At 44.2% G+C, this 25999-nt stretch overlaps 1 protein-coding gene across 1 annotated transcript; it reads left to right on the top strand.

Moving 5' to 3' along the window:
• Positions 1-12576: 12576 nt before the first annotated feature.
• Positions 12577-13137, top strand: LOC123754209 (protein FAM47A-like). Its single transcript, XM_045736417.2, has one exon. It carries the CDS (start codon positions 12577-12579, stop codon positions 13135-13137), a length of 561 nt encoding a protein of 186 aa, XP_045592373.2.
• Positions 13138-25999: the final 12862 nt, after the last annotated feature.

Below are 25999 nucleotides of genomic sequence, written 5' to 3' on the forward strand. Positions count from 1 at the left end.
AAAGGTACTTCCAGTGACACTGGTTTATCACTCAAATCATTAGTGTGTATGATTGTATATATATAATGTGTATTAATTTTAAGTGCTAACCTCTAGTAGAGGTAGGATTATTGCCTAGTGAGTTCAGAATTTACCCTAGGCTACCATTAGTGTTTGTTCAGTATTATGAGCAGCCCAAGTACAAGTCCCACAAGGCTTCACCAACTAGCCAGTATGGATAATGCAGGGAGAATGAAAAGAACCCTTGCAGGTCTTAAAGGCCACTTAACAAGACAGATCAAGAAATGTGAAGATTTGTCACAACAATCTCAAGTTGATTATGCTGACCTGGAAAGCTATTATCAAGCAGCTGCAGGTAAATTTGAGCAAATCAAATGTCAAATAGCAACATATGTGGCTGAACTTGCCAACACCAATTTATCAGAAACAGAAATAGACGACATTATGGTTGATCTTGCGAATTATGAAGATCACACTCAGGCCACGTTACAGCCTTATGTCAAATTAATTGCCCAGAACAAGGCAACAGCAACAACAACAACAGTTGCATCTAATACGAGTCAAGCAGAAGCTCGACTCCCTCCAATTAATTTACCCACTTTCTCAGGAAAAGACGAGGAAGATTGGGATGAATTTTGGAACAAATTCGTTGACCTTGTAGACTCAAAACAATCTTTACCAAAGAGTAGTAAATTCTCTTATTTGCAAGGCCAATTATCAGGTGAGGCTAAAACAGTAGTATCCCATCTGAGATTAACTAATGACGGCTATGATCTGGCAGTAAAACTCCTCAAGGATAATTATGCTGACCCAGAAGTAAGAACATCACATTTAGTTCATGAGCTGTTGCATTTACCCCCACCGGAGGCTTCAGCTGATTCACTCCAAGTCTTCAAGCTGGAGGTAGAATCATTGATCAATGCCCTCAGCCTGACAGCAGATACAAACGGGGCTGAGTGGGTCTTGAAAATAATTGTCCAGGAGAAAATACCTAGGGACATATTGAGACAAATGAGTGCTCATTACAATAAAAGTATCTTATCCATGAATGAAATATCTGAAGGTTTAAAGTCAGTAGTTCATCAATTACGAACACATGACAAATTAAAACCACCAAGTAAACCCTCAGAAACCAATAATAGTAAACCACAGAGTACCAAAGGTACTCCAAATCAATCTAAACAATATAATTCAACACCAAAGTGGAACAGTGGCAGTGTGGGCGTATATGCAGTGGGACCCTCCAAGCCTATAGTTACTGTGTCACCCAAGAACATGACACCAAAGGGTACAGGAAGCTATGGAACATGTTTGTTCTGCAATGAGAAACATTCAATGTACCACTGCTCTAATTTTCCTGATAGTGACGCCCGTGTTGAGCGACACAAGGATTTGCAACATTGCACGAGGTGCCTCAGGAAACATAACATCAAGGACTGTGATACCCAATTACACACCTGTAATAGGTGTAACAAAGGTCAGCACCATGCAGCATTGTGCAGAGACACCAAAACAACGTCTCCAAACCCCAAGGTGGAAGATAGCATTCCCACCACAGTACAGTACTGCAAGGTGCAACAAACAAAGAGTGTCCAATCGGCAAAGTCTAAAGGTAATACGACTTTGCCTACTGCCCAAATTACCATCCTGAATAAGAGGGCCAAGGTCCATACCCGTGGGTTGTTTGACCAAGGATCCCAGAGAACATATATCACCAAAAAGTTGGCAGAAGAACTACAATTAAGGCCTGTAGCCCAGATGTCATTCAACATCTCAGGGTTTGTAACAGATGCAGGACCTCAAGTCTACCAGGTGGTACAACCATCAGTGCGTTTAGGCAGGTACGTCTGTCGAGTACAAGCCATTGTGGTGGACAAAATACCAGTAGACCTACAAGTTCAAGGTCTGAGAGCAACAGCCAAATTCCTGAGAAATAGAGGAATAAAATTGGCAGATAATATTAAGTCTGATCACCTCACTGACTTCGGTCTCCTTGTTGGGACAGACTATTGCCATCGATTCATCGGTAGCCCTACTAAATATCAGGGTATAACCATGTTAAACTCTGCAGGAGGTAAATTACTCTCAGGCCCAGTATCAAGCCTGAGGAGACCTATGCCTGCAGATAAACAATACCAGTAGAAACCTAAATTTGTCAGCTGATTATATTTCTCCAGTAGCATTATACTAAGGAGATTACAGCTGACTATACCAACAGAGGTTGATGTTAGTATCATCATTTAAAGCTGAAGATGAGTTCATGAGGCCTCAGTGGCAAATCAGTGAACAGTAGCCTAAAACAGCTACAAGTCACTGCGACCAATGTCACTGAACCCACTGCAGTCTCAGAACCATACTTTACTTTAATGATGAGCTATTCAATCTTCTGAATCAATTAACTAAATTAAACCCCAATAAATCTGATGACTGATTTGATACATTTATTATTTAATCAAGATGTATTCCATGGGCCTCAGTGTTTATATATCAGTGACCAGTTACCTGAAGAAACTTCAAGTTATATCTAATGTCACTGATCTCACTGCAGTCCCTGAATCATACTTGACTGTAGTACTTGATCACATTCAGTCTTCTGGGTTAAATAATATGTAATAAGGCTTGAATATTAGCCTTTCAAGAGTTGACAGGGAAATGAATTCGCATTAGACTTCTAACCCCTGCAACTCTAGTACGGGACATCCGTCCTGTACGAACAGACGCACAAATGTGTGCTTACTAACTACTAACATCAAATTAATGTAATAATTCGAAGGAGGAGTATCGGTGTTCGTCTGTTCTAAATAGGACTTCGACCCGTGAGCAGCCCCCTGGGGAATTATGTCGGAAAATCCGACACCATTTAATAATAATATCATACAGACAGATAAGAGCTGTGTTACCAACAAGTTACCCATAGAAAACGTAACTTGTAGTGGAATTACCGTCTAAAGAAAACGGGATATCATCACCACATACTATTATAATTCACCAGCTATTCTGCTGGGAATTATTCTTAAATACATTAGTCTTTGGACTTTACCATCATAAAACATCTTATATAAATTAACTTAATTATAAATATTAAAGTAGAGTAAATGTGACCCTTCTATCACGTTCTGAAATCTGGACAAAGTAGGCCAGGCGTCAGAGGGAGGAAGGGGGCAGCCATTGTTGTGTCACCTCCGAGACGTGTGGAGCGAGTACGGCTCCTATCATTCTGGACAATGTCGGCCAGTAACGTCAATAGAATGGAGTGTTAAACAGCCATTGTTGTTAATGAGACCAGAGGCTCACACGGGAGCAAATTCGGCTCCTGTTAAATTTACTTGGACGTAGTGTTATGGAACCTAAAAGTGTACCATTATCAACACGCTGTCTACAAATTCAAGTTAAGTGTCTATCCGAAACCCATTATCTATCATTAGTGGCCATTAATGTCATTGGGTAGGGTTATCCGGTTAGATCACATGGAAGCCTCAAACTAAAGGTAATTAAGCCAGGTCTTCATGTTCCATGTACTGTTTTCTCTGATATACTTGTCATATATAGGTATCTGGCTTCACAGCTAGCGCACTTTTGACAGGTCAAGACGAGGATGCAAGATTTTGTGCACCAGTTACTGGGTGATATGGAAGCTACCTCAAAGAGGATAATTTGGTGTCTACACCCTAGTTATACCTGGTGGACTAACCTGCTGTACTATAAGATAAGGAACCTCTTCAATGTATGTAGCTATTACTGTAGTTTGATTGGCTGCATACATATAAATATAAACCCCCCTAATGTGTAGAGGATCGATTTGTGAGATTATAAGAATATTGCAGAAATACAGTCCACTTATCATTATACAAATTGCTATCGAAGTATATAAATTAACGTAAGTATAAATTCATATAAATTAAATAAATATAAATCTCACAGGTCGGTTCCCACAACAAATACAAATTGTTGTATTCTTGTATCATACAGTTGTTGAGAGTGAAAGTTGTGTGGGATAGGACTTAAGGCCAATCTAAATCTCTGGAGGGTTATTAAGGCCACCACAAGTGCTTATACTGTCCACCTAGTAAGTATACTTTTTTTCTGGACATACTTCAGGACTGAAGTAAATTCTGAAGTATGTATACTATACACCGAGTACTGGGATATACTTCATGGTGTATGTATATCCCTTATGGCAACGTCTGGCAACGGCTCCGGCTGTGTTGGATAGGTTGCCACGTGGCGCCATTACTAATTTTTTTTTGTCTTAATAGCCAGTAAAGTCAGAGATACGTAATTTAAAAGATAGAGAAATGATAGATAATCAAAGGCATGGTGAAAGATAAACGGAGAAACAGACAAATAAAGAATGAAAAATACCCAGAATGTGCAAACGACGGACGCTGAAAGAGGAATAAGTGAATTACACTTATTAAAGAACTTATAAATAATAAACGCATCCGCGTTGATCATAAAATAACCATATAATAAATACATGTTAAAGGGACACAAATATAAATACAAATATTTTAACAATGGTGACATTTTTAATATTCTAAATAAAATTATCTGTTGAGGTGTGGCAATGAGTTATGACGTCAGCATCAAAGACAGCGTTGCCAAGGTGGGTTTGTTGTGTCCGCTGTTTAGTTACTGTATTGACTGTGACTTCTCCTCTCAAGTGTAAACACGCACACGGGCCTCGCGGCTGAGTGGACAGCGACCTAAGGGCCCGGGTTCGATTCCCGGCCGAGGCGGAAACAAATGGGCAGAGTTTCTTTCACCCTGATGCATCTATTCACCTAGTAGTAAATAGGTGCCTGGGAGTTGGATAGCTACTACGGACTGCTTCCTGGGGATGTGTGTGTGTGTGTGTGTGTGTGTGCGCGCTTGCGCGGGTTGAGCTTCGGCTCTTTGGTCTCGTCTCTCAACGATTAATCAATTGGTGGATAGGGTTCTGAGCCTATTTGGCTCTATCTTCATCCTATTGGGCTCTATCTTCAGCCTATTGGGCTCTATCTTCATCCTATTGGGCTCTATCTTCAGCCTATTGGGCTCTATCTTCAGCCTATCGGGCTCTATCTTCAGCCTATTGGGCTCTATCTTCAGCCTACTGGGCTCTATCTTCAGCCTATTGGGCTCTATCGTCAGCCTATTGGGCTCTATCTTCAGCCTATTGGGCTCTATCTTCAGCCTATTGGGCTCTATCTTCAGCCTACTGGGCTCTATCTTCAGCCTATCGGGCTCTATCTTCAGCCTATTGGGCTCTATCTTCAGCCTATTGGGCTCTATCTTCAGCCTATTGGGCTCTATCTTCAGCCTATTGGGCTCTATCTTCAGCCTATTGGGTGCTTGCTATTCTAAGCCTCTTTTGCTGTACGACCACCTATTAAACTCTTGCCTTAATGTGCTTGCAGGGTCGTTTAAAGGTTATTGCAAGACTCATTTTCATTGCTCTTGTATGATATTTGCATATTTTAACATTTTCTGTAGCGTTAGCATCAAGGAAGTCTATGCCCAACGTGTTTCGCTCACTGACAACTCTAACACGGAGAAAGTGTGTACACCATCTCCTTTACTGCTTGATGTAATTCGAGGTGGAATTGGCCTATTTTTGCAGCGTCGCAATAAAAGTGTTAATCGTTTGACCGTATCGTAGCAACCGGTGTCGATCAAAATCATTGTCGTCGGTACAACTTATAACTCTACATGTAATAAATTCGTTGTAAAGGGGACATTCTAATCATGCATTATCTAATCAAGCAATATCTAATCAAGCATTATCTAATCAAGCATTATCTAATCAAGCATTATCTAATCAAGCATTATCTAATCAATCAATATCTAATCAAACATTATCTAATCAAGCATTATCTAATCATGCATTATCTAATCAAGCATTATCTAATCAAGCATTATCTAATCAAGCATTATCTAATCAAGCATTATCCAATCAAGCATTATCTAATCAAGCAATGTCTAATCAAGCATTATCTAATCAAGCAATGTCTAATCAAGGAATATCTAATCAAGCATTATCTAATCAAGCATTAGATAGCAAAAAAGATTATATATATTCCTCAATCTTCCGGGACATGAAGCCTGTTAACATATCGACATACACCTAACAAACGACTATCCATTCTGCAGGACGCAAACCACAACAATTCTCTTACGCCAAGCTTCTAACAGGAATCAATTTGCTGCTAGGTGAACAGAGGTATCAGGCGTTGGAAAACGTATCCAAAAGTCACCCCCTTCCCCCCTCCTCCGGGAATCGAAACAGTGCCCAACTGGTTTGGAGCCTACTGTGTTAACCCCTGAACATTGACGTGAGTCGAAACATGAGTTAAAACATGAGTGAAAGGACGGAATCTATCAAGAGAAAGCGGCAAGCCATTAGAAGGGATCAGGATAAGGATTTGGGATGGGACGGGGGGAAAGGAATGGTACCCAACCACTTGGACGGTCGGGGATTGAACGCCGACCTGCATGAAGCGAGACCGTCGCTATAACGTCAAGCCCAAGTGATTGGTAAGAGTTCCGTTGACAGGTGTTGGTAGTTGTGGTGTAGTAGAGGTGTAGGGGGTCGTGGCGTATATTATAAAGTGTATATGCTACTACTATCAGGCCTATATCTTCCACGTGCGTGTTTCTCACTCTGAGTGCGTGTTCCTCACTCTGAGAGCGTGTTCCTCACTCTGAGTGCGTGTTCCTCACTCTGAGTGCGTGTTCCTCACTCTGAGTGCGTGTTCCTCACTCTGAGTGCGTGTTCCTCACTCTGAGAGCGTGTTCCTCACTCTGAGAGCGTGTTCCTCACTCTGAGTGCGTGTTCCTCACTCTGAGTGCGTGTTCCTCACTCTGAGTGCGTGTTCCTCACTCTGAGAGCGTGTTCCTCACTCTGAGTGCGTGTTCCTCACTCTGAGTGCGTGTTGACCAAGAGGAACAGTGAGGAGTAAGTGACCAGGCCTCCAGCACCAGTAATGATAAAGTGTTTTAGGTAAGTTTCTCTTACTCGTGGATTAGTAATTATTACTAATGTAATACAATCATAAGAACAACTCTGTCATCATAACATGCTCTCTACGGGCCGTAATCCCTATTGGATTAATTCGTTATGCTATGAAATTCGTTACGAATCCCCCATTGAATACTTGGCCTATGTTGGGAGTATTGACCCTGAGCCCGCAGAAATTCTCGAGGTATCGACAATCGACTTGAGAATGGTCCAGGACGGACCGAAACGTCGTCGTCTCTTCACTTTCTAGTGTGTGGTCTGGTCAACATTTTTCAGCCACGTTAGTGTGACTCTTCATCTGCTCACGAGGTATGTCTCTGAAAACTGTGAGCTGAACAAGACGTCTCCTCGAAGAAGCAGAAGACTTTCAAGTCAACTTTATCTCGGTAGTTCCTCAGAAGACTTCCAGGAATAAACAAGTAGTTCTCGTTGCTATTCCTCCAGCTTGGTGTCCCCCCTGCTGCCCTCCTCCTTCGCTTTGGCTACGCAAATGGCTACAACTCCTTTAACTTGGTGAATGTAGAGACTCTCGCTTGAATTGCAAAATACTACTCCCTAAACTTTCCTGCTAAAGTTACTTCCCTTGACCTCTTCCCCCCCCCCCCCCCCCCCGTTACATTTTGTAAACAGGAATCGGAGGATCGGCCATATTTATCCCATAAATTGTTGGGTGTTTTGTAAGATTTTCAACTCAAAGTAGTTGATATTAGTAGCTTCTAAGCCAAAAGTTAATCACTGTTTATTTCAATGTTTTATTATTTCATTATATCAAGGTTTGAATATTATAAAGAATGACAAATGATTTATATATATATATATATATATATATATATATATATATATATATATATATATATATATATATATATATATATGACAATGTCAGACCACGGAGGAAAATGAAACAGGAATTTCCTTAAGTACTTTCGTATATTAAATACATCTTCAGAAGGAAACATGATTCCTTCTGAAGATGTATTTAATATACGAAAGTACTTAAGGAAATTCCTGTTTCATTTTCCTCCGTGGTCTGACATTGTCACATTCTTAATCACGTGTTTATTTTCGTGATATACACACACACACACACACACATATATATATATATATATATATATATATATATATATATATATATATATATATATATATATATATATATATATATATATATATGAATTTCTGGCTTCATGGGATTAATAACTGCCGTCCCAGACTGGAGAACAATATTGCCTTCGTATATTATAAAACAACTGTGTGTATTTGATGTTTTTTATGGGATATGAAGAGCCAGAATATTCAGGTCTAATATAGGTTACTGTGAAATATTGCCGGAGGATATTATATTGTGTATTAGTTCGCCTCCCTGTAATTGGACTGGTGTATAGATACATTTATACACTAATAGTTTATTTTGGCGATAAAGTTCATTTTGTCGTTAATGCGACCATTAATACATTTACTAGCATTACCTGGGCACACTCATATGTATACAATACATATGCACATATACACACACACGTTCATTCGAGTTAGGGGGCCTCGCGGCTGAGTGGACAGTGATTGGGGGTCGTAGTTCTAATGGCTCGGGTTCGATTCGATTATTACGTTTTCTGACGTCTGGAAACTTTTGTTGTTATGTCATTCTCAAACTGCTACTCTGCTTCTACCCCGACAGTACCCACATAGAGTGAGTTGGGAGTCACAGCATTAGACAATCAACAGCTTTTTTGAAGGTATCCAGGAGCTGGCAATCGACCCAGCAAAAACAGTTAGATAAGTACACAGTCCCGTGAGTTAATGAGAAGACTCCGGACCACAAAAGATCGCCGGAGACTGCGAGAGAATCGTGACCAAAAATTTGACTCGACAAAGTCTGGTGTCGTACCTGATTCCTTGGGGGTCAAGTCCGATGTGTCGGGGAGTTTACCTCCATGTGTGTGTGTGTGTGTGTGTGTGTGTGTGTGTGTGTGTGTGTGTGTGTGTCGGTTACAAACCGACCAGCAGGAATAATAACTAAGTCCTGAACAAATTTCATAACTTGAGTCAACTCTCTGTGTATATACATGAGAATTAGGTTATATCCCCCCGGTGTATACATACCTTGAATATTTCGTTTGATTCAGTGTTGGGTTAAGATCTATCAGCCTCGTGTGTTACCGACTCAAACTTAACCGACACAAGCTTATACTCACTAACCAGCAACAGCTACTTTAGTGCTGAGTAAAGCTTAGGGTCAATATACGCTTATGTATTCACTGAGAAATTGGGTATACTTCCTTTCTGTGTATTTAAAACTGCTATTTACCAGGTATACCTCTCTCTCTCTCTCTCTATATATATATATATATATATATATATATATATATATATATATATATATATATCACTGCTATACACATAGTATACCTCTCTGAGTATACTCCGTTCTCTCACCACTAATATATTAAGAACTTGTGGGAAAAGAACACTATATAATCTAACAAATATATTATTATATAAAAATACAACACATAAAAATTGGCAAATAGGGAAAACATATAAATAATTACCTAAAAAATATATTTAAAATAGATATAATCCTAGGGATTATAAGAATTATTTGAATCGGATCAATATTTAAGAATGATTTAGGAGTGGTAGTTAAGGGCCTTGAATGGTAGTTGTGGTGTGGTTCAGCTTCCCCTGAACAATTTGCCTGTATCGGAAGGCGTCGTAAACAAGGCTGTTAATTCCTAGAAATTCCCAAGGATTCCCCTGACAGCCGTAAATGTCTTCAAGATGTTTGTGGTTTTCAATTACCTTAGCCAATTCCCTTGAGCAGAGTCTTGTGATTACCCTGGTTACTGCAGTACTGCTCTTGTCTGTCTGTCTGTCTGTCTGTCTGTCTGTCTGTCTGTCTGTCTGTCTGTCTGTCTGTCTGTCTGTCTGTCTGTCTGTCTCTCTCTCTCTCTCTCTCTCTCTCTCTCTCTCTCTCTCTCTCTCTCTCTCTCTCTCTCTCTCTCTCTCTCTCTCTCTCTCTCTCTCTCCCTTAACCCAATTTATCTGCCTCTCCCTCGTTCTCTCCTTTATCTCCTCGTTCCTCACGTCTTCCGTTCCACAACTCACATCTGCATCCTATAAAATATTAATGCCTCCCTCGGGGCAAGAGAGAGATACACGCATATTGCAAACTGACTTGAGATTTATCTTGCTCTCGCCAACACTATTAAATTCCGTGGCCATCGTTAGTGCTTTACATATGCCCTTTTTTCATGTAGTGATCTTCCTCTACATAAAGACTTGTCAAAAGGCTTCAAATCCTTCTTAGTTTCTCGTGGTATAATTTTTGAAGGTGTCTTTGGGACGGTTTCAAGTAACAAGAGGAAGTAGAGTGTGATTTACTAGGTACAGAAGCTGTGTGTCAGTAGCGTTCTTGTTGTTGTTCAGAGTATTCGTGAAATTCGTGAGGTGGTATACCTGTGCAGGCGATAAGTCACAATAACGTGGCTATAAGTATGTTGACCAGACCACACACACTAGAAGGTGAAGGGACGACGACGTTTCGGTCCGTCCTGGACCATTCTCAAGTCGATTGTGTGTGTCAGCAGCGGTCTTGTCTATGCTCAAAGTATTCGTGAAATTCGTGAGGCGGTATGCCTGTTTCCTGGTGACTGGCTGCTACCAGTAGCGGCCAAATTTCGGAGGTTTTTAAAATCGTGTAGCGACACTGTGACTATGTTATTGGGTTTTGTAATGAGCCGCCACCACCAACCCACACTTCATTAATACAACCGTGACGAGGAAGAAGAATGCCTTATTTCCTCTTATAAAAAACGTCACTTTTCGCTCGTATGCATCACACAAGGCCCCAAAATCGTCGTAGTAGAAAATTTAATCGACTGGCCAAAGTGACGTACTGTCCCGTTTTCTATTTTGGGTCCTCTGGTAGGTTAGGATAGGGCACTTTAAATTGACGTTTTTCTTGACGTTGGGAAACGTTAGGAGAACAAGCTGGCTGCCTGGCTGGAGGATAGATAGTGAAGAGATAATAAAGAGCTGACACCGGTGTTGACAGCCAATCCCTTATTGACTTTATTTGCACCGTGACCCGCACTGATGGACGTCAGTTGACGTATGGCGCAGTCTAAGGGATATAATGATCCCGGTAGTCAAGTTGCTCGAGACTCTGCCAACGACTCACTAAGGTGGAGAGCGGCCTAAATGCCTCTGACGGCTGATAGCTATAAACTTTATTAGAAAATCGTTAAACTATTTTTGGTTTATACCGAGCTAAATTATCCCTGGGAAAGTTCAGGCACTGAAGATATTGAGCGGTGAGAGGCAGTGATTATGAATGGTAAGAGAGTCAAAGAAAATGTGAGTGAAAATAATGAAATCTGAAAGAGAGAGAGAGAGATAGAGAGAGAGAGAGGAAGAGGAGAGAGAGACACAGAGAGGGAGAGGAGAGAGAGACACACACATAGAGAGGAAGAGGAGAAAGAGAAAGGGGGGAATTAGATTTAAGACAGCAAAAGCTGAAAATTAGTGAATATAGCGTTAGTTTAAAAAAACATAAAACATATATCACCTTTCATTATTCATTCCTTCTATTAATATTATAAACATATATAGAATACCAATAACAAATTTATAGTCTCCCACTTATTACAACACACCCGGGTTTTCTTTGGTAATAACAAAATCATATAAAATATATATATATATATATATATATATATATATATATATATATATATATATATATATATATATATATATATATATATATATATATATATATATATATTCGGCCTGTTTTATTCCAGAGGCAGAAATGGCGTATGCAATATATGCAAGTGAAGTGAGCGCCAAATCGAAGTTTCCTCTTTCAAATACACTCGCCAAAAAAATACATCAAAGAACCAATTTTTCGCTCCAATAGTAAACCTGTCCGACAATTTGATACCACTGGAAACTCACGCTGCCTAGGGTAAGAACTCAAAGGCAAAACATATCGGGAATTGTCGGCCAAAAGAAACTACAAGTTTTAATGGTAGAAAATAAGAAGAGGTTGAGCCTCTAAGAGTATGTTGAGGGGGTGTTTATGTGAAATAATGTTTGGGGGTGGTTGTCTGAATGTGTATGACTGACTGATCTGTATGTTTCTCTCTCTGTCTCTCTGTCTCTCTCTCTGTCTCTCTCTCTCTCTCTCTCTCTCTCTCTCTCTCTCTCTCTCTCTCTCTCTCTCTCTCTCTCTCTCTCTCTCTCTCTCTCTCTCTCTCTCTCTCTCCGCAGCATCTCATCTCAATTTGCTTAATTTGATCTCCCTTTAAGAGCCGGAGTAGCATAGCCCGAGATTGTTGGACATTTACGAAGCGATTCTCCCGCGTGAACCTGGAGCATTAGAAAAATATCCTAAGGCCATCACTCGAGGATAAAATAAACGGATCCCAAGTAGACCTTTGGAGGTGATCCTCCAGATATTTTGACACACTCGCTGTTTTCATCCAAAGGCTGACGGCGTTTGCTGACAGCGGGCCATAAGATTAGCGAGACTGACGTTGGTCTGGGCTGACGTTTGTTTATTGGTGACGATGAACTTAAGGAACTTGAGAGGATGGATTACAGTGTATGATATTTATCCACCTACAGACAAAGCCACCTACAGACAAAGCCACCTGCAGACAAAGCCACCTGCAGACAAAGCCACCTACAGACAAAGCCACCTACAGACAAAGCCACCTACAGACAAAGCCACCTACAGACAAAGCCACCTGCAGACAAAGCCACCTACAGACAAAGCCACCTGCAGACAAAGCCACCTACAGACAAAGCCACCTACAGACAAAGCCACCTACAGACAAAGCCACCTGCAGACAAAGCCACCTACAGACAAAGCCACCTACAAAGCCACCTACAGACAAAGCCACCTGCAGACAAAGCCACCTACAGACAAAGCCACCTACAGACAAAGCCACCTGCAGACAAAGCCACCTACAGACAAAGCCACCTGCAGACAAAGCCACCTGCAGACAAAGCCACCTACAGACAAAGCCACCTGCAGACAAAGCCACCTACAGACAAAGCCACCTACAGACAAAGCCACCTACAGACAAAGCCACCTGCAGATACGTATAAAGTGGTTGTCAAAGTGAGCACACAAAGAAGGGAACACATTTAGAAACTACTGCAGTTAACCACTGATAATTAAACAAGATTGTTACGCAATTCAGGCCAAAAATCTTCGCACTAGAAAATGCTCGTGAAATTGACAAACCGTCTCGTTTTCTGTTTTGGGTCCTCTGGTAGGTTAAGATAAGAGCACTTTAGTACGACAGTTTCTTCACGTTGGGAAACCTTAGGAGGAACGGACTGCCAAAGATTAAAGTGTCGATTCAGTCGACTAAAGCGCGTCTGGGTTCCTCTGGGACGTAGGTTCGAACCCTTATCACGGCCCTTTGTGGATTTGCTCATCCTTGCCTATCTTGGCTGCGGCGGAGTGATGCCAGGCTTCCCGCCCGCGGTGGGGATCACACACGCAGTGGCGATGCTCACTTCATTCTCCTTCACAGTCATTTTCGGCGCTCTGAGAGCCCCCAGCTGCCGCCCCAAGGATCTTACACAATAACAAAAACCCGATGACTTTACAGCAAGTTTTCCCTGGGGATGTTTTTTGGTGGGGGTGATAGCCGTAGTAATAGCAGCCCTCAGACCCAACACACCTGGGCCTCAGGGCCTATCCCACAACAACAGCATTAAACAGGATGAACAACCCAGCGGGGTTTTCTTCCTATTGGGGAGTGTTGTACATGCTGCTATGGCGGTGTGTCCACTCACAGGATGAGTGGCGCTGCCCAATACTGTCACTATGGCGGTATGTCCACTCACAGGATGAGTGGCGCTGCCCAATACTGTCACTATGGCGGTATGTCCACTCACAAGATGAGTGGCGCTGCCCAATACTGTCACTATGGCGGTATGTCCACTCACAGGATGAGTGGCGCTGCCCAATACTGTCACTATGGCGGTATGTCCACTCACAAGATGAGTGGCGCTGCCCAATACTGTCACTATGGCGGTATGTCCACTCACAGGATGAGTGGCGCTGCCCAATACTGTCACTATGGCGGTATGTCCACTCACAGGATGAGTGGCGCTGCCCAATACTGTCACTATGGCGGTATGTCCACTCACAAGATGAGTGGCGCTGCCCAATACTGTCACTATGGCGGTATGTCCACTCACAAGATGAGTGGCGCTGCCCAATACTGTCACTATGGCGGTGTGTCCACTCACAGGATGAGTGGAGCTGCCCAATACTGTCACTATGGCGGTATGTCCACTCACAGGATGAGTGGCGCTGCCCAATACTGTCACTATGGCGGTATGTCCACTCACAAGATGAGTGGCGCTGCCCAATACTGTCACTATGGCGGTATGTCCACTCATAAGATGAGTGGCGCTGCCCAATACTGTCACTATGGCGGTGTGTCCACTCACAAGATGAGTGGCGCTGCCCAATACTGTCACTATGGCGGTATGTCCACTCACAGGATGAGTGGCGCTGCCCAATACTGTCACTATGGCGGTGTGTCCACTCACAAGATGAGTGGCGCTGCCCAATACTGTCACTATGGCGGTGTGTCCACTCACAAGATGAGTGGCGCTGCCCAATACTGTCACTATGGCGGTATGTCCACTCACAGGATGAGTGGCGCTGCCCAATACTGTCACTATGGCGGTGTGTCCACTCACAAGATGAGTGGCGCTGCCCAATACTGTCACTATGGCGGTATGTCCACTCACAGGATGAGTGGCGCTGCCCAATACTGTCACTATGGCGGTGTGTCCACTCACAAGATGAGTGGCGCTGCCCAATACTGTCACTATGGCGGTGTGTCCACTCACAAGATGAGTGGCGCTGCCCAATACTGTCACTATGGCGGTGTGTCCACTCACAAGATGAGTGGAGCTGCCCAATACTGTCACTATGGCGGTGTGTCCACTCACAAGATGAGTGGCGCTGCCCAATACTGTCACTATGGCGGTGTGTCCACTCACAAGATGAGTGGCGCTGCCCAATACTGTCACTATGGCGGTGTGTCCACTCACAAGATGAGTGGCGCTGCCCAATACTGTCACTATGGCGGTATGTCCACTCACAGGATGAGTGGCGCTGCCCAATACTGTCACTATGGCGGTGTGTCCACTCACAAGATGAGTGGCGCTGCCCAATACTGTCACTATGGCGGTGTGTCCACTCACAAGATGAGTGGCGCTGCCCAATACTGTCACTATGGCGGTGTGTCCACTCACAAGATGAGTGGCGCTGCCCAATACTGTCACTATGGCGGTGTGTCCACTCACAAGATGAGTGGCGCTGCCCAATACTGTCACTATGGCGGTGTGTCCACTCACAAGATGAGTGACGCTGCCCAATACTGTCACTATGGCGGTGTGTTCACTCACAAGATGAGTGGCGCTGCCCAATACTGTCACTATGGCGGTGTGTTCACTCACAGGATGAGTGGCGCTGCCCAATACTGTCACTATGGCGGTGTGTTCACTCACAAGATGAGTGGCGCTGCCCAATACTGTCACTATGGCGGTGTGTCCACTCACAGGATGAGTGGCGCTGCCCAATACTGTCACTATGGCGGTGTGTTCACTCACAAGATGAGTGGCGCTGCCCAATACTGTCACTATGGCGGTGTGTTCACTCACAGGATGAGTGGCGCTGCCCAATACTGTCACTATGGCGGTGTATTCACTCACAAGATGAGTGGCGCTGCCCAATACTGTCACTATGGCGGTGTGTTCACTCACAGGATGAGTGGCGCTGCCCAATACTGTCACTATGGCGGTGTGTCCACTCACAAGATGAGTGGCGCTGCCCAATACTGTCACTATGGCGGTGTGTCCACTCACAAGATGAGTGACGCTGCCCAATACTGTCACTATGGCGGTGTGTCCACTCACAAGATGAGTGGCGCTGCCCAATACTGTCACTATGGCGGTGTGTCCACTCACAAGATGAGTGGCGCTGCCCAATACTGTCACTATGGCGGTGTGTCCACTCACAAGATGAGTGGCGCTGCCCAATACTGTCACTATGGCGGTGTGTCCACTCACAAGATGAGTGGAGCTGCCCAATACTGTCACTATGGCGGTATGTCCACTCACAAGATGAGTGACGCTGCCCAATACTGTCACTATGGCGGTATGTCCACTCACAAGATGAGTGGCGCTGCCCAATACTGTCACTATGGCGGTGTGTCCACTCACAAGATGAGTGGCGCTGCCCAATACTGTCACTATGGCGGTGTGTCCACTCACAAGATGAGTGGAGCTGCCCAATACTGTCACTATGGCGGTGTGTCCACTCACAAGATGAGTGGCGCTGCCCAATACTGTCACTATGGCGGTGTGTCCACTCACAAGATGAGTGGCGCTGCCCAATACTGTCACTATGGCGGTGTGTCCACTCACAAGATGAGTGGCGCTGCCCAATACTGTCACTATGGCGGTATGTCCACTCACAGGATGAGTGGCGCTGCCCAATACTGTCACTATGGCGGTGTGTTCACTCACAAGATGAGTGGCGCTGCCCAATACTGTCACTATGGCGGTGTGTCCACTCACAGGATGAGTGGCGCTGCCCAATACTGTCACTATGGCGGTGTGTTCACTCACAAGATGAGTGGCGCTGCCCAATACTGTCACTATGGCGGTGTGTTCACTCACAGGATGAGTGGCGCTGCCCAATACTGTCACTATGGCGGTGTGTTCACTCACAAGATGAGTGGCGCTGCCCAATACTGTCACTATGGCGGTGTGTTCACTCACAGGATGAGTGGCGCTGCCCAATACTGTCACTATGGCGGTGTGTCCACTCACAAGATGAGTGGCGCTGCCCAATACTGTCACTATGGCGGTGTGTCCACTCACAAGATGAGTGACGCTGCCCAATACTGTCACTATGGCGGTGTGTCCACTCACAAGATGAGTGGCGCTGCCCAATACTGTCACTATGGCGGTGTGTCCACTCACAAGATGAGTGGCGCTGCCCAATACTGTCACTATGGCGGTGTGTCCACTCACAAGATGAGTGGCGCTGCCCAATACTGTCACTATGGCGGTGTGTCCACTCACAAGATGAGTGGAGCTGCCCAATACTGTCACTATGGCGGTATGTCCACTCACAAGATGAGTGACGCTGCCCAATACTGTCACTATGGCGGTATGTCCACTCACAAGATGAGTGGCGCTGCCCAATACTGTCACTATGGCGGTGTGTCCACTCACAAGATGAGTGGCGCTGCCCAATACTGTCACTATGGCGGTGTGTCCACTCACAAGATGAGTGGAGCTGCCCAATACTGTCACTATGGCGGTGTGTCCACTCACAAGATGAGTGGCGCTGCCCAATACTGTCACTATGGCGGTGTGTCCACTCACAAGATGAGTGGCGCTGCCCAATACTGTCACTATGGCGGTGTGTCCACTCACAAGATGAGTGGCGCTGCCCAATACTGTCACTATGGCGGTATGTCCACTCACAGGATGAGTGGCGCTGCCCAATACTGTCACTATGGCGGTATGTCCACTCACAGGATGAGTGGCGCTGCCCAATACTGTCACTATGGCGGTGTGTCCACTCACAGGATGAGTGGCGCTGCCCAATACTGTCACTATGGCGGTGTGTCCACTCACAGGATGAGTGGCGCTGCCCAATACTGTCACTATGGCGGTGTGTCCACTCACAGGATGAGTGGCGCTGCCCAATACTGTCACTATGGCGGTATGTCCACTCACAAGATGAGTGGCGCTGCCCAATACTGTCACTATGGCGGTGTGTCCACTCACAGGATGAGTGGCGCTGCCCAATACTGTCACTATGGCGGTATGTCCACTCACAAGATGAGTGGCGCTGCCCAATACTGTCACTATGGCGGTGTGTCCACTCACGGGATGAGTGGCGCTGCCCAATACTGTCACTATGGCGGTGTGTCCACTCACAAGATGAGTGGCGCTGCCCAATACTGTCACTATGGCGGTGTGTCCACTCACAAGATGAGTGGCGCTGCCCAATACTGTCACTATGGCGGTGTGTCCACTCACAGGATGAGTGGCGCTGCCCAATACTGTCACTATGGCGGTGTGTCCACTCACAAGATGAGTGGCGCTGCCCAATACTGTCACTATGGCGGTGTGTCCACTCACAGGATGAGTGGCGCTGCCCAATACTGTCACTATGGCGGTGTGTCCACTCACAAGATGAGTGGCGCTGCCCAATACTGTCACTATGGCGGTGTGTCCACTCACAGGATGAGTGGCGCTGCCCAATACTGTCACTATGGCGGTGTGTCCACTCACAGGATGAGTGGCGCTGCCCAATACTGTCACTATGGCGGTGTGTCCACTCACAAGATGAGTGGCGCTACCCAATAAACTCGCCCCTCGGGGCAAAATTTACAAAATTTAACAGCAATAAAATCATAGTCCTCCACTACCTTCCACCATTGGTATTACGAGGAATAGTATTGCTTATCACAATTATATAATGACAATAATTATGATAACTCTAGATATAATGTAAGATTTATTAGAAATTAATCTTCTAATTGTTAAAGACCTCTGGGCTAACGGTCTTTAGCTAGGTCGTTAACGGTCTTTGGACCGTTCAACCTCTGGAGTGCTATAAACAAAACATGCAGTGCAGTTCATCTCTATTATTTTCTTGTCTTTTATTATTCCTTATCATTATCACCACCACCACCCCTTCCCATATCTACATTTTCCTCCCCTCTTCATCACCCCTTTCCCCCCCATCACCCCCTCCCTTCTCCCCATCTCCCCCACGGCACTTACTAGAAATAGAGGGAATGGGCCCTCGGAATAAATGATTTAATTGGCAGATTTGCTGCAACCGTTCTATCATTAATCCCAAGTAATACCCTTCATTATCTTAACGGCATTTTGGATAATTGGCTCAGAATAATAATAATAATAATAATAATAATAATAATATGGAAACTTTCCTTATTAGGACCACTACATAGCTTAGTTGATGGAGCTTCTGTCTCACACACGTACGGGTCAACGGTTCGAGCCGAAACGAGGAAAAAAAGAGATGAGATGAAAAACAAAAGAAGACAATGCTAGACAGCAGAAGAAAATGAGTTGATCAATATATTCCCAACTGATCTTTAATTGGAATATATATCCGACGGTCAGTTCAACACGCTTGTTATTAGGAGCTAAGTGTAAATTTAGTAGTTTATTGAAGTTAAAACCTATAGGTTATTGTGGAGAGGAGGAGGGGCTACAGGAAGAGGAGGCGGAAGAGCTGGAGGAACAGGAGGAGTAGAAGGAGAAGGAACAGAAGATGGAGAAGGAATAGGAGCAGCAGGAAAAGGAGGAGGGTGAAAAAAGGGCACTGAAAGAAAGGAAAGCTGATATAGATTAACCACTTCTGCCTTAACCCTCCCCTTCCCCCTACCTTCCTTTACTCTTTTGTTCTTCTCCTCCACCCCTTCCCTATCTTCCCTTACCCTGCCCTCCCTTCTACTTCCCCTCAAGTGATCACTGTTTAGCCGTTAGTTCGCGGTCAACAAGGACTGAGGGGGAGGTGGTAATTGGATGATTAGACGAAAAGGGAAAGAGGGGCATATATCTGAGGGGAGAGTGGGCCCTTACCAGTGGCCATGTTGTCTTCCACGTCCCCTCGTCCTCTGGTGAGTGTGTCCCCTCACTCTGGCGCCTTTCTAGCCAATTTAGACTCCAACTTAGATATCTGAATTATTCCAGGTGTCCCCTTAGTCTTGCTCACTTGTCACTGGGTGATCTCTAAGTTGTCTCCCCCTACTGTGTGACCCCCTCAATCGCCTCCCCCTACTGTGTGACCCCCCTCAATCGCCTCCCCCTACTGTGTGACCCCCTCAATCGCCTCCCCCTACTGTGTCACCCCCTCAATCGCCTCCCCCTACTGTGTCACCCACAGTTCTCTCATTTACTCTGGGCTTCACAGAATGGTCTTTTACACTATGTGTTTTTCTTCACTTGCATAAACATTTCTATTTTCTCTTTGTCTCCTCACTCAAGTTAAGCCCTCACTCTGGGCGTCGCCTTAGTTCCCTCACTAACACCTGAGAGCATCCTGTTAAGCCCTTCACCAACAACTGAGGGTATACCTTAAGTTCTTCACTAACACCTGCAGACGTCTCCTCAGACACCCTCACCAACACCTGAAAGTGTTCCATGAGACACCCTTGGTAGGGTGTCCCCTGAATGTAAGGGGAGGACCTTGGAGGTGAGACGGGGTCAGTGACAGACGTGAGAGAGAAGAGGAGAGAGAGAGATGGAATGGACGAGATAGGAGAAGAGATAAGAGCAAGTCGGAAGCGAACGAATGGACGAGTCAGGAAAGTGGTTGCAAGAAATGTCTGGGGGGTGCATGATTGCCTTCGCTGGCACACTTGTGCAAAGTAGTCACACTGGTTTAAAGATTTCTGCTAATTATCTTAGCTTCGCTGTCATCCCTGACCGCTGCTGCGAGCCCACACATGCACAAGGTCCCATGCTGAGTACATCAGCTGTAAGAGCTGTCAGTTCGATCCATGCCTCGAGGGACTGACTGGCAGGAGCCCCAGGCAGCGGGAGAGAGGGCTAATCACCCAGTTCTCCACAGCGGTGGTTCCTCGGCATCCACCGCACCTGAGCAGATAATGATGCTGATTATGTAGTAGGACAGACAAGACCACCGACGCTGGTAATTATAACTTTGTTGGAGGTGCATAGAGCTCGGGCCTGGAGATGGGTCGAGGGAGAGATGCATAGATCCTCAGAGCCACAGACGTAGACACAGTTCGACTGTGATTGCTTGCTATGACCGTCACTTATACCTTATATTTGTCATAAGATTTTTGTGAGAATTTTCACGCAAGTCGTAAGAATGGGTCTCGTAAATTCTCTAATTAAGTGTAGTAAAGTATGAGGATATTCTTAATGCTTATTTCAACCTGTCAAGAGGGAGAAGAGATGCTCAAGGGAATGGATTGAGAACGACCACATAATTAGTGCTATTACTCTCTATCCTTGGTTAGGTTGGGTAAAGGTTACTTTAGATTAAGGTTTGGTTAGGTTAGATTTCATTACCTTTGCTTATGTTAATACGGTGTATTATTGACGATAATGTGAAATATGGAATTCGAAAACTATTTTAGTATATCCGAGAATTCGAAGTATCAGAGAAAGACATCAGAGTGGTGTCATTTATCATGCATGTGGTGCAGTGAGTGGTGGTGTTAATGCCCTCCTTCCTGCAGATGATGTGAGAGGCCTACTCAGAGTGTTAGCAGTGTGTCCAGCACAGCATATGCTGCAGAGAATACAGTCTCCAGAATTACATTTATATTCCTATGCTACATTAGCCCACTTCTGTTTGTCAGAAGAGGTAGAAATGTTTTTATAATAAGGGGGGCTGTGTGATGGTTGTTATTGTAAATTATAGGACGAATCCAGGTGGTTTACCTGAAGTGTTTTCAATAGTAGGAAGGAGGCATTATATAACACTTTATAACACACCTCGAGCACGGGTTCAGGAATGGTAAACCTTGCCTCGCAGATTTAATAACAAATTATGAACAGGTAGAAGCAAAATAGAGAAGGGGGTAGCCAGACTGAATATTTGTTTAACTGTTAAAAACCCTTTCACATAGAAGGCACGCCAGTGAATATGGGCGTACATAAGCAACAGTAGACAGTGAATTAATGTGAAGGATGAGTTATCAGAGGGAGGAGATATCACTATGTTCCTTAAAGATATCACTTTAAGTTCCTTAAGATCAGTTCTCGGACCTATCCTATTTCTTCCAGAGGTTATAGAATCATCATATTTGCCAGTGAAGCAAAAAATATCAGGAGGATTAAGACAGAGAAAGACAGCAAGAGGATATCACCAGCGGCATAAGCAAGGCTGGATAACATCAGAACTGTCTTTAGAAACTTCTATAAGGAATCATTCAGAAACTTGTATATCACATATGTCAGATCAATCCTGGAGTATGTGGATCCAGCATGGAGTCCACACCTAATCAACCACAACTTGAAGTAGAAGATGGATCAAAGGTATACCACTCTACTAGTTCCAGAACTACGAGGTAGGAGATACGATGAAAGGCTAAGTGAATTAAACCTCATGTCGCTGGAAGACAGAAGAGTTATGAGAGGCGATAACCACAGAGGAACTGATATGGTACATGGAAACTGCGTACCCAAATGAGCCACAGAAACATAAGAAATTATTTTTTTCAGTGTCAGAGTAGTTAACAAAAGGAATGCATTACTTAGCGATGTGGTGGAGGCTGACTCCTTACACGGTTTCAAATGTAGATATGATAGAGCTCAGTAGGCTCAGGAACCTGTACACCAGTTGATTGACAGCTGAGAGGCGGGAGCAAAAGCTCAACCCAGCAAGCACAACTTGGTGAGTACAACTAGGTGAGTACACAGGCGCACGCATGCACAAATGTATGCAAACAGCGGCAATAATAGTCATATACATCCAACACAAGCACGGGCCCGACGTGTTTGCTTCCCATTATAACCTGCTTATAATACCTTAAAGAATAATATTAAAAGGTTTTGTGAACATTTTCAGCTGACATTTTATGACCTCAGACTTCCTCTGTGTCAATACCTCGTTAGTAGGTTGTGTGATGGTGGTGGTGTTGTGGTGGTGTGGTAGTGGTGTGGTGGTGGTGTGGTGTTGTGGTGGTGTGGTGGTGGTGTGGTGGTGGTGGTGTGGTGGTGGTGGTGGTGTGGTGGTGGTAGTGGTATTATTGGTAGTCGTGGTAGTGGTAGAGTTGATGGTGGTGGTGTTGGTGTTGGTGGTAGTGGAAGTAGTTGTGGTGGTGGTGGTGATTGTGAATTGGTTGGTTGTGTTAGGTAGGAACTGGTATAATGTGTTTATGTTTCTCTTGGTTTCTTTGTCTCTCTCTCTCTCTCTCTCTCTCTCTCTCTCTCTCTCTCTCTCTCTCTCTCTCTCTCTCTCTGTCTCTCTCTCTCTCTCTCTCTCTCTCTCTCTCTCTCTCTCTCTCTCTCTCTCTCTCTCTCTCTCTCTCTCTCTCTCTCTCTCTCTCTCTCTCTCTCTCTCTCTCTCTCTCTCTCTCTCTCTCTCTCTCTCTCTCTCTCTCTCTCTCTCTCTCTCTCTCTCTCTCTCTCTCCCCCTCTCCCTCTCCCTCTCCCTCTTTTTTTTACCCTCTCCGATATAATTAGTTTTTTTACAAATCCACAAAATTGTGTAAGAAATTGTTAGTAATTAACTCCCCTGTTAATCTCTCCTATAAAATGCTTTTGCCCTAAATGGAATAATGCAGAATTCCTAAGTTCTCTTGGGTATTACCCTAAATCCCCAACCTTGGGATTTACAGTTGTAGACAATCCACGATAATCCTGGGGTTTAATCCCCTTCAAGCCCCCCATTGTTTTTGTCAAACTCACAAGAGGTAGAAAGTGAACAGTTAAGAGTAGTTTGCCAAATATTATGTTTAAAATAACTTAATAAATACACTCACACACCCAGACATATAAACATACAATCACTACTGATTTTACTATGTATCAGGTCAGCAAAATTCACAATACTATCTCCTTTATTACACTTTATCTTTCGTACCTTTTGTCTTGCTCTAAGATTTTCTTCTCTTCACCTCTCTCTTGCCTATTTATTTCCATCGCCTAATTTCCTCATCACAATCGACTTGAGAATGGTCCAGGACGGAGCGAAACGTCGTCGTCCCTTCAACTTCTAGTGTGTGGTCTGGTCAACATGGATATTGAAGCCACGCGTGAACAAGGAGCGCAGACGAGTGGCCAGGATGATGGAAATGCCTTCTTTAGAATATGAGAAGGCAAGCAAATGGAATTACCTTGATTAAGAGAAAGCAGAATATACCATAAATATTTTTGAAAGATATGACAAGAAATAGAGGAGTCGGGAGTCACTGCATTAGACAACCGACAGATGAAGAGCCGGGGGTCAATAGACCATGCCAGCACATGTAGGTGAATTCATGCAGGTGAATACAAACCATCCATCACAAAGACTTTTTCTGGGACTCACAGAAGATCAGGCGTAGACGTTGTAGTCTTAAAGGAATTACCAGATATAAATGCCTTATGGTAAATCTCCAAGGGAGAGGATTAAAAGGATTAACTTCAGTGCCGGAGGCGAGAATGGGGGATTTAGAGGGGAATGAGAAGAGTCAAGTTAGTTGACATGTGTGTTATTCTTGTGAGAGAGGAAGTTTGGTAGACGAGCCGCGTGGTTCAAGACCTTCTGATCAAGTCCAATCTTTTTACTAACTCGCTCCAAGCTAAAAATATAACAAAATCCTAACATATCTTAACCTAATCGTACCTGATTTAAAAATATCCTAACCTAGAATGATCTAATCTTGCCTTAATTAACAAAACAAACTTAGTCGTAATATCCTGATATCTTAACCTAACCTAACCTAACCTAACCTGACCTGACCTAACCTGACCTGACCTGAACCAACTCGACAAAAAGACGAGAAATACAGACACACACACACACACACACACACACACACACACACACACACACACACACACACACACACACACACACACACACACACACACACACACACACACACAAATTGATCCTACCATGACCCCAAACCATACTACCCACTTGTCCTGCTAATTACAAAACGAAGTTTAACTACCAGCTCGCCAAACGCTGCTAATCGTTTAAAAACGGTGAAGTAATCACCGGGTCTCGAACATAACTAACTGCCAAACAAGGCATAACGAGGCAGTTAAGCGGAAACTGCCTGCCCTATGCAGCACAGGCAGAAACAAGCACGAACCAGGTCGTTTGCAACACTGTCAGCATGTCCTATTTTCTGTATACTCTTTTTTTATATGAAGAAATGGTCTACATAGTAATGGGTGAGAAAGAGGTGCTGTGTTAATGGGTTTGGTGATGGCGCTGGCACACATGGGCTACCCGACTTTAAGCAGGGTCGAGGTTGGCACCAGTGCCACATTTTAAGAAAAATTGACCTGTAACCCAATCCCCACCTTCCGTAGAGTTTTTACGTTTACTCCCTCCGTTTACAGAATTCAGTCGGGTTACAGTGATTAAATTAATGAGTAGGGAAGGTGGCTGTGGTGATGATGACACTATATGCGGTGAAGATAGGATGTAGTGAAGATGTCAGATGAGAGGGGGACAAGGGGGAAAGATGAGAGGAGAGAGGGAATAGGGAAGGGAAGATGATAGAGGGGCAGATTGAAAGTGAGGCTGGGGAAAGGGAGAGAGAGAGAGAGACCCGGGCACAGCCGGGTATCCCCCTAATAATCTTATAATGAAAAAAAATAATAATAATAATAAATACAGAGAGTGTACTCAAGAGAGAGACTATGGACTTATTTCCATACACTCCCAATGGTTGATATACACTTACGAAGGGTAAGTGTGTTCATACACTCTCAGTGGCTTGCACTCATAAACGAGAACCACTCACGAGCTGTCCTAGCGACTCACACACACTTGGGAAGGGCAAGGACACTTACACATACACTCACCTACCACACACACACTCAGGAAGAGAGAATATACCCTTCAGTATATCCGTGGCCACTCCCATGCGGAATATTACAAGTGCACTTACACTTACTGAACGGACTTACAAATACATGTGAGGTACAAGTGTCTCTTAATACGTCAATTATACGACGTTTTATGTCTAATTTACGAAACCTTTTTGCAGCACTAACTTTAATGACGTCTTAACTTGGTAAATTGTTGGTAAGTTTTGTTCAACTGGAAGAACGATTAAACTCTTCTTTCTCTCCTCTCTCCTCCTTCCTCCTCTCCTTCTTCTTCCTTCCACCTTCTCTTCCCCCCATTCTCTCTTTCTCTCGCTGCCCCACACCCCCCCCCCCCCACCCTCCAGAGGGAAGCAGCAGATCCGGAAGAAT

Source organism: Procambarus clarkii, chromosome 6, assembly GCF_040958095.1.
Source record: "Procambarus clarkii isolate CNS0578487 chromosome 6, FALCON_Pclarkii_2.0, whole genome shotgun sequence".
Lineage (NCBI taxonomy): Eukaryota > Metazoa > Arthropoda > Malacostraca > Decapoda > Cambaridae > Procambarus > Procambarus clarkii.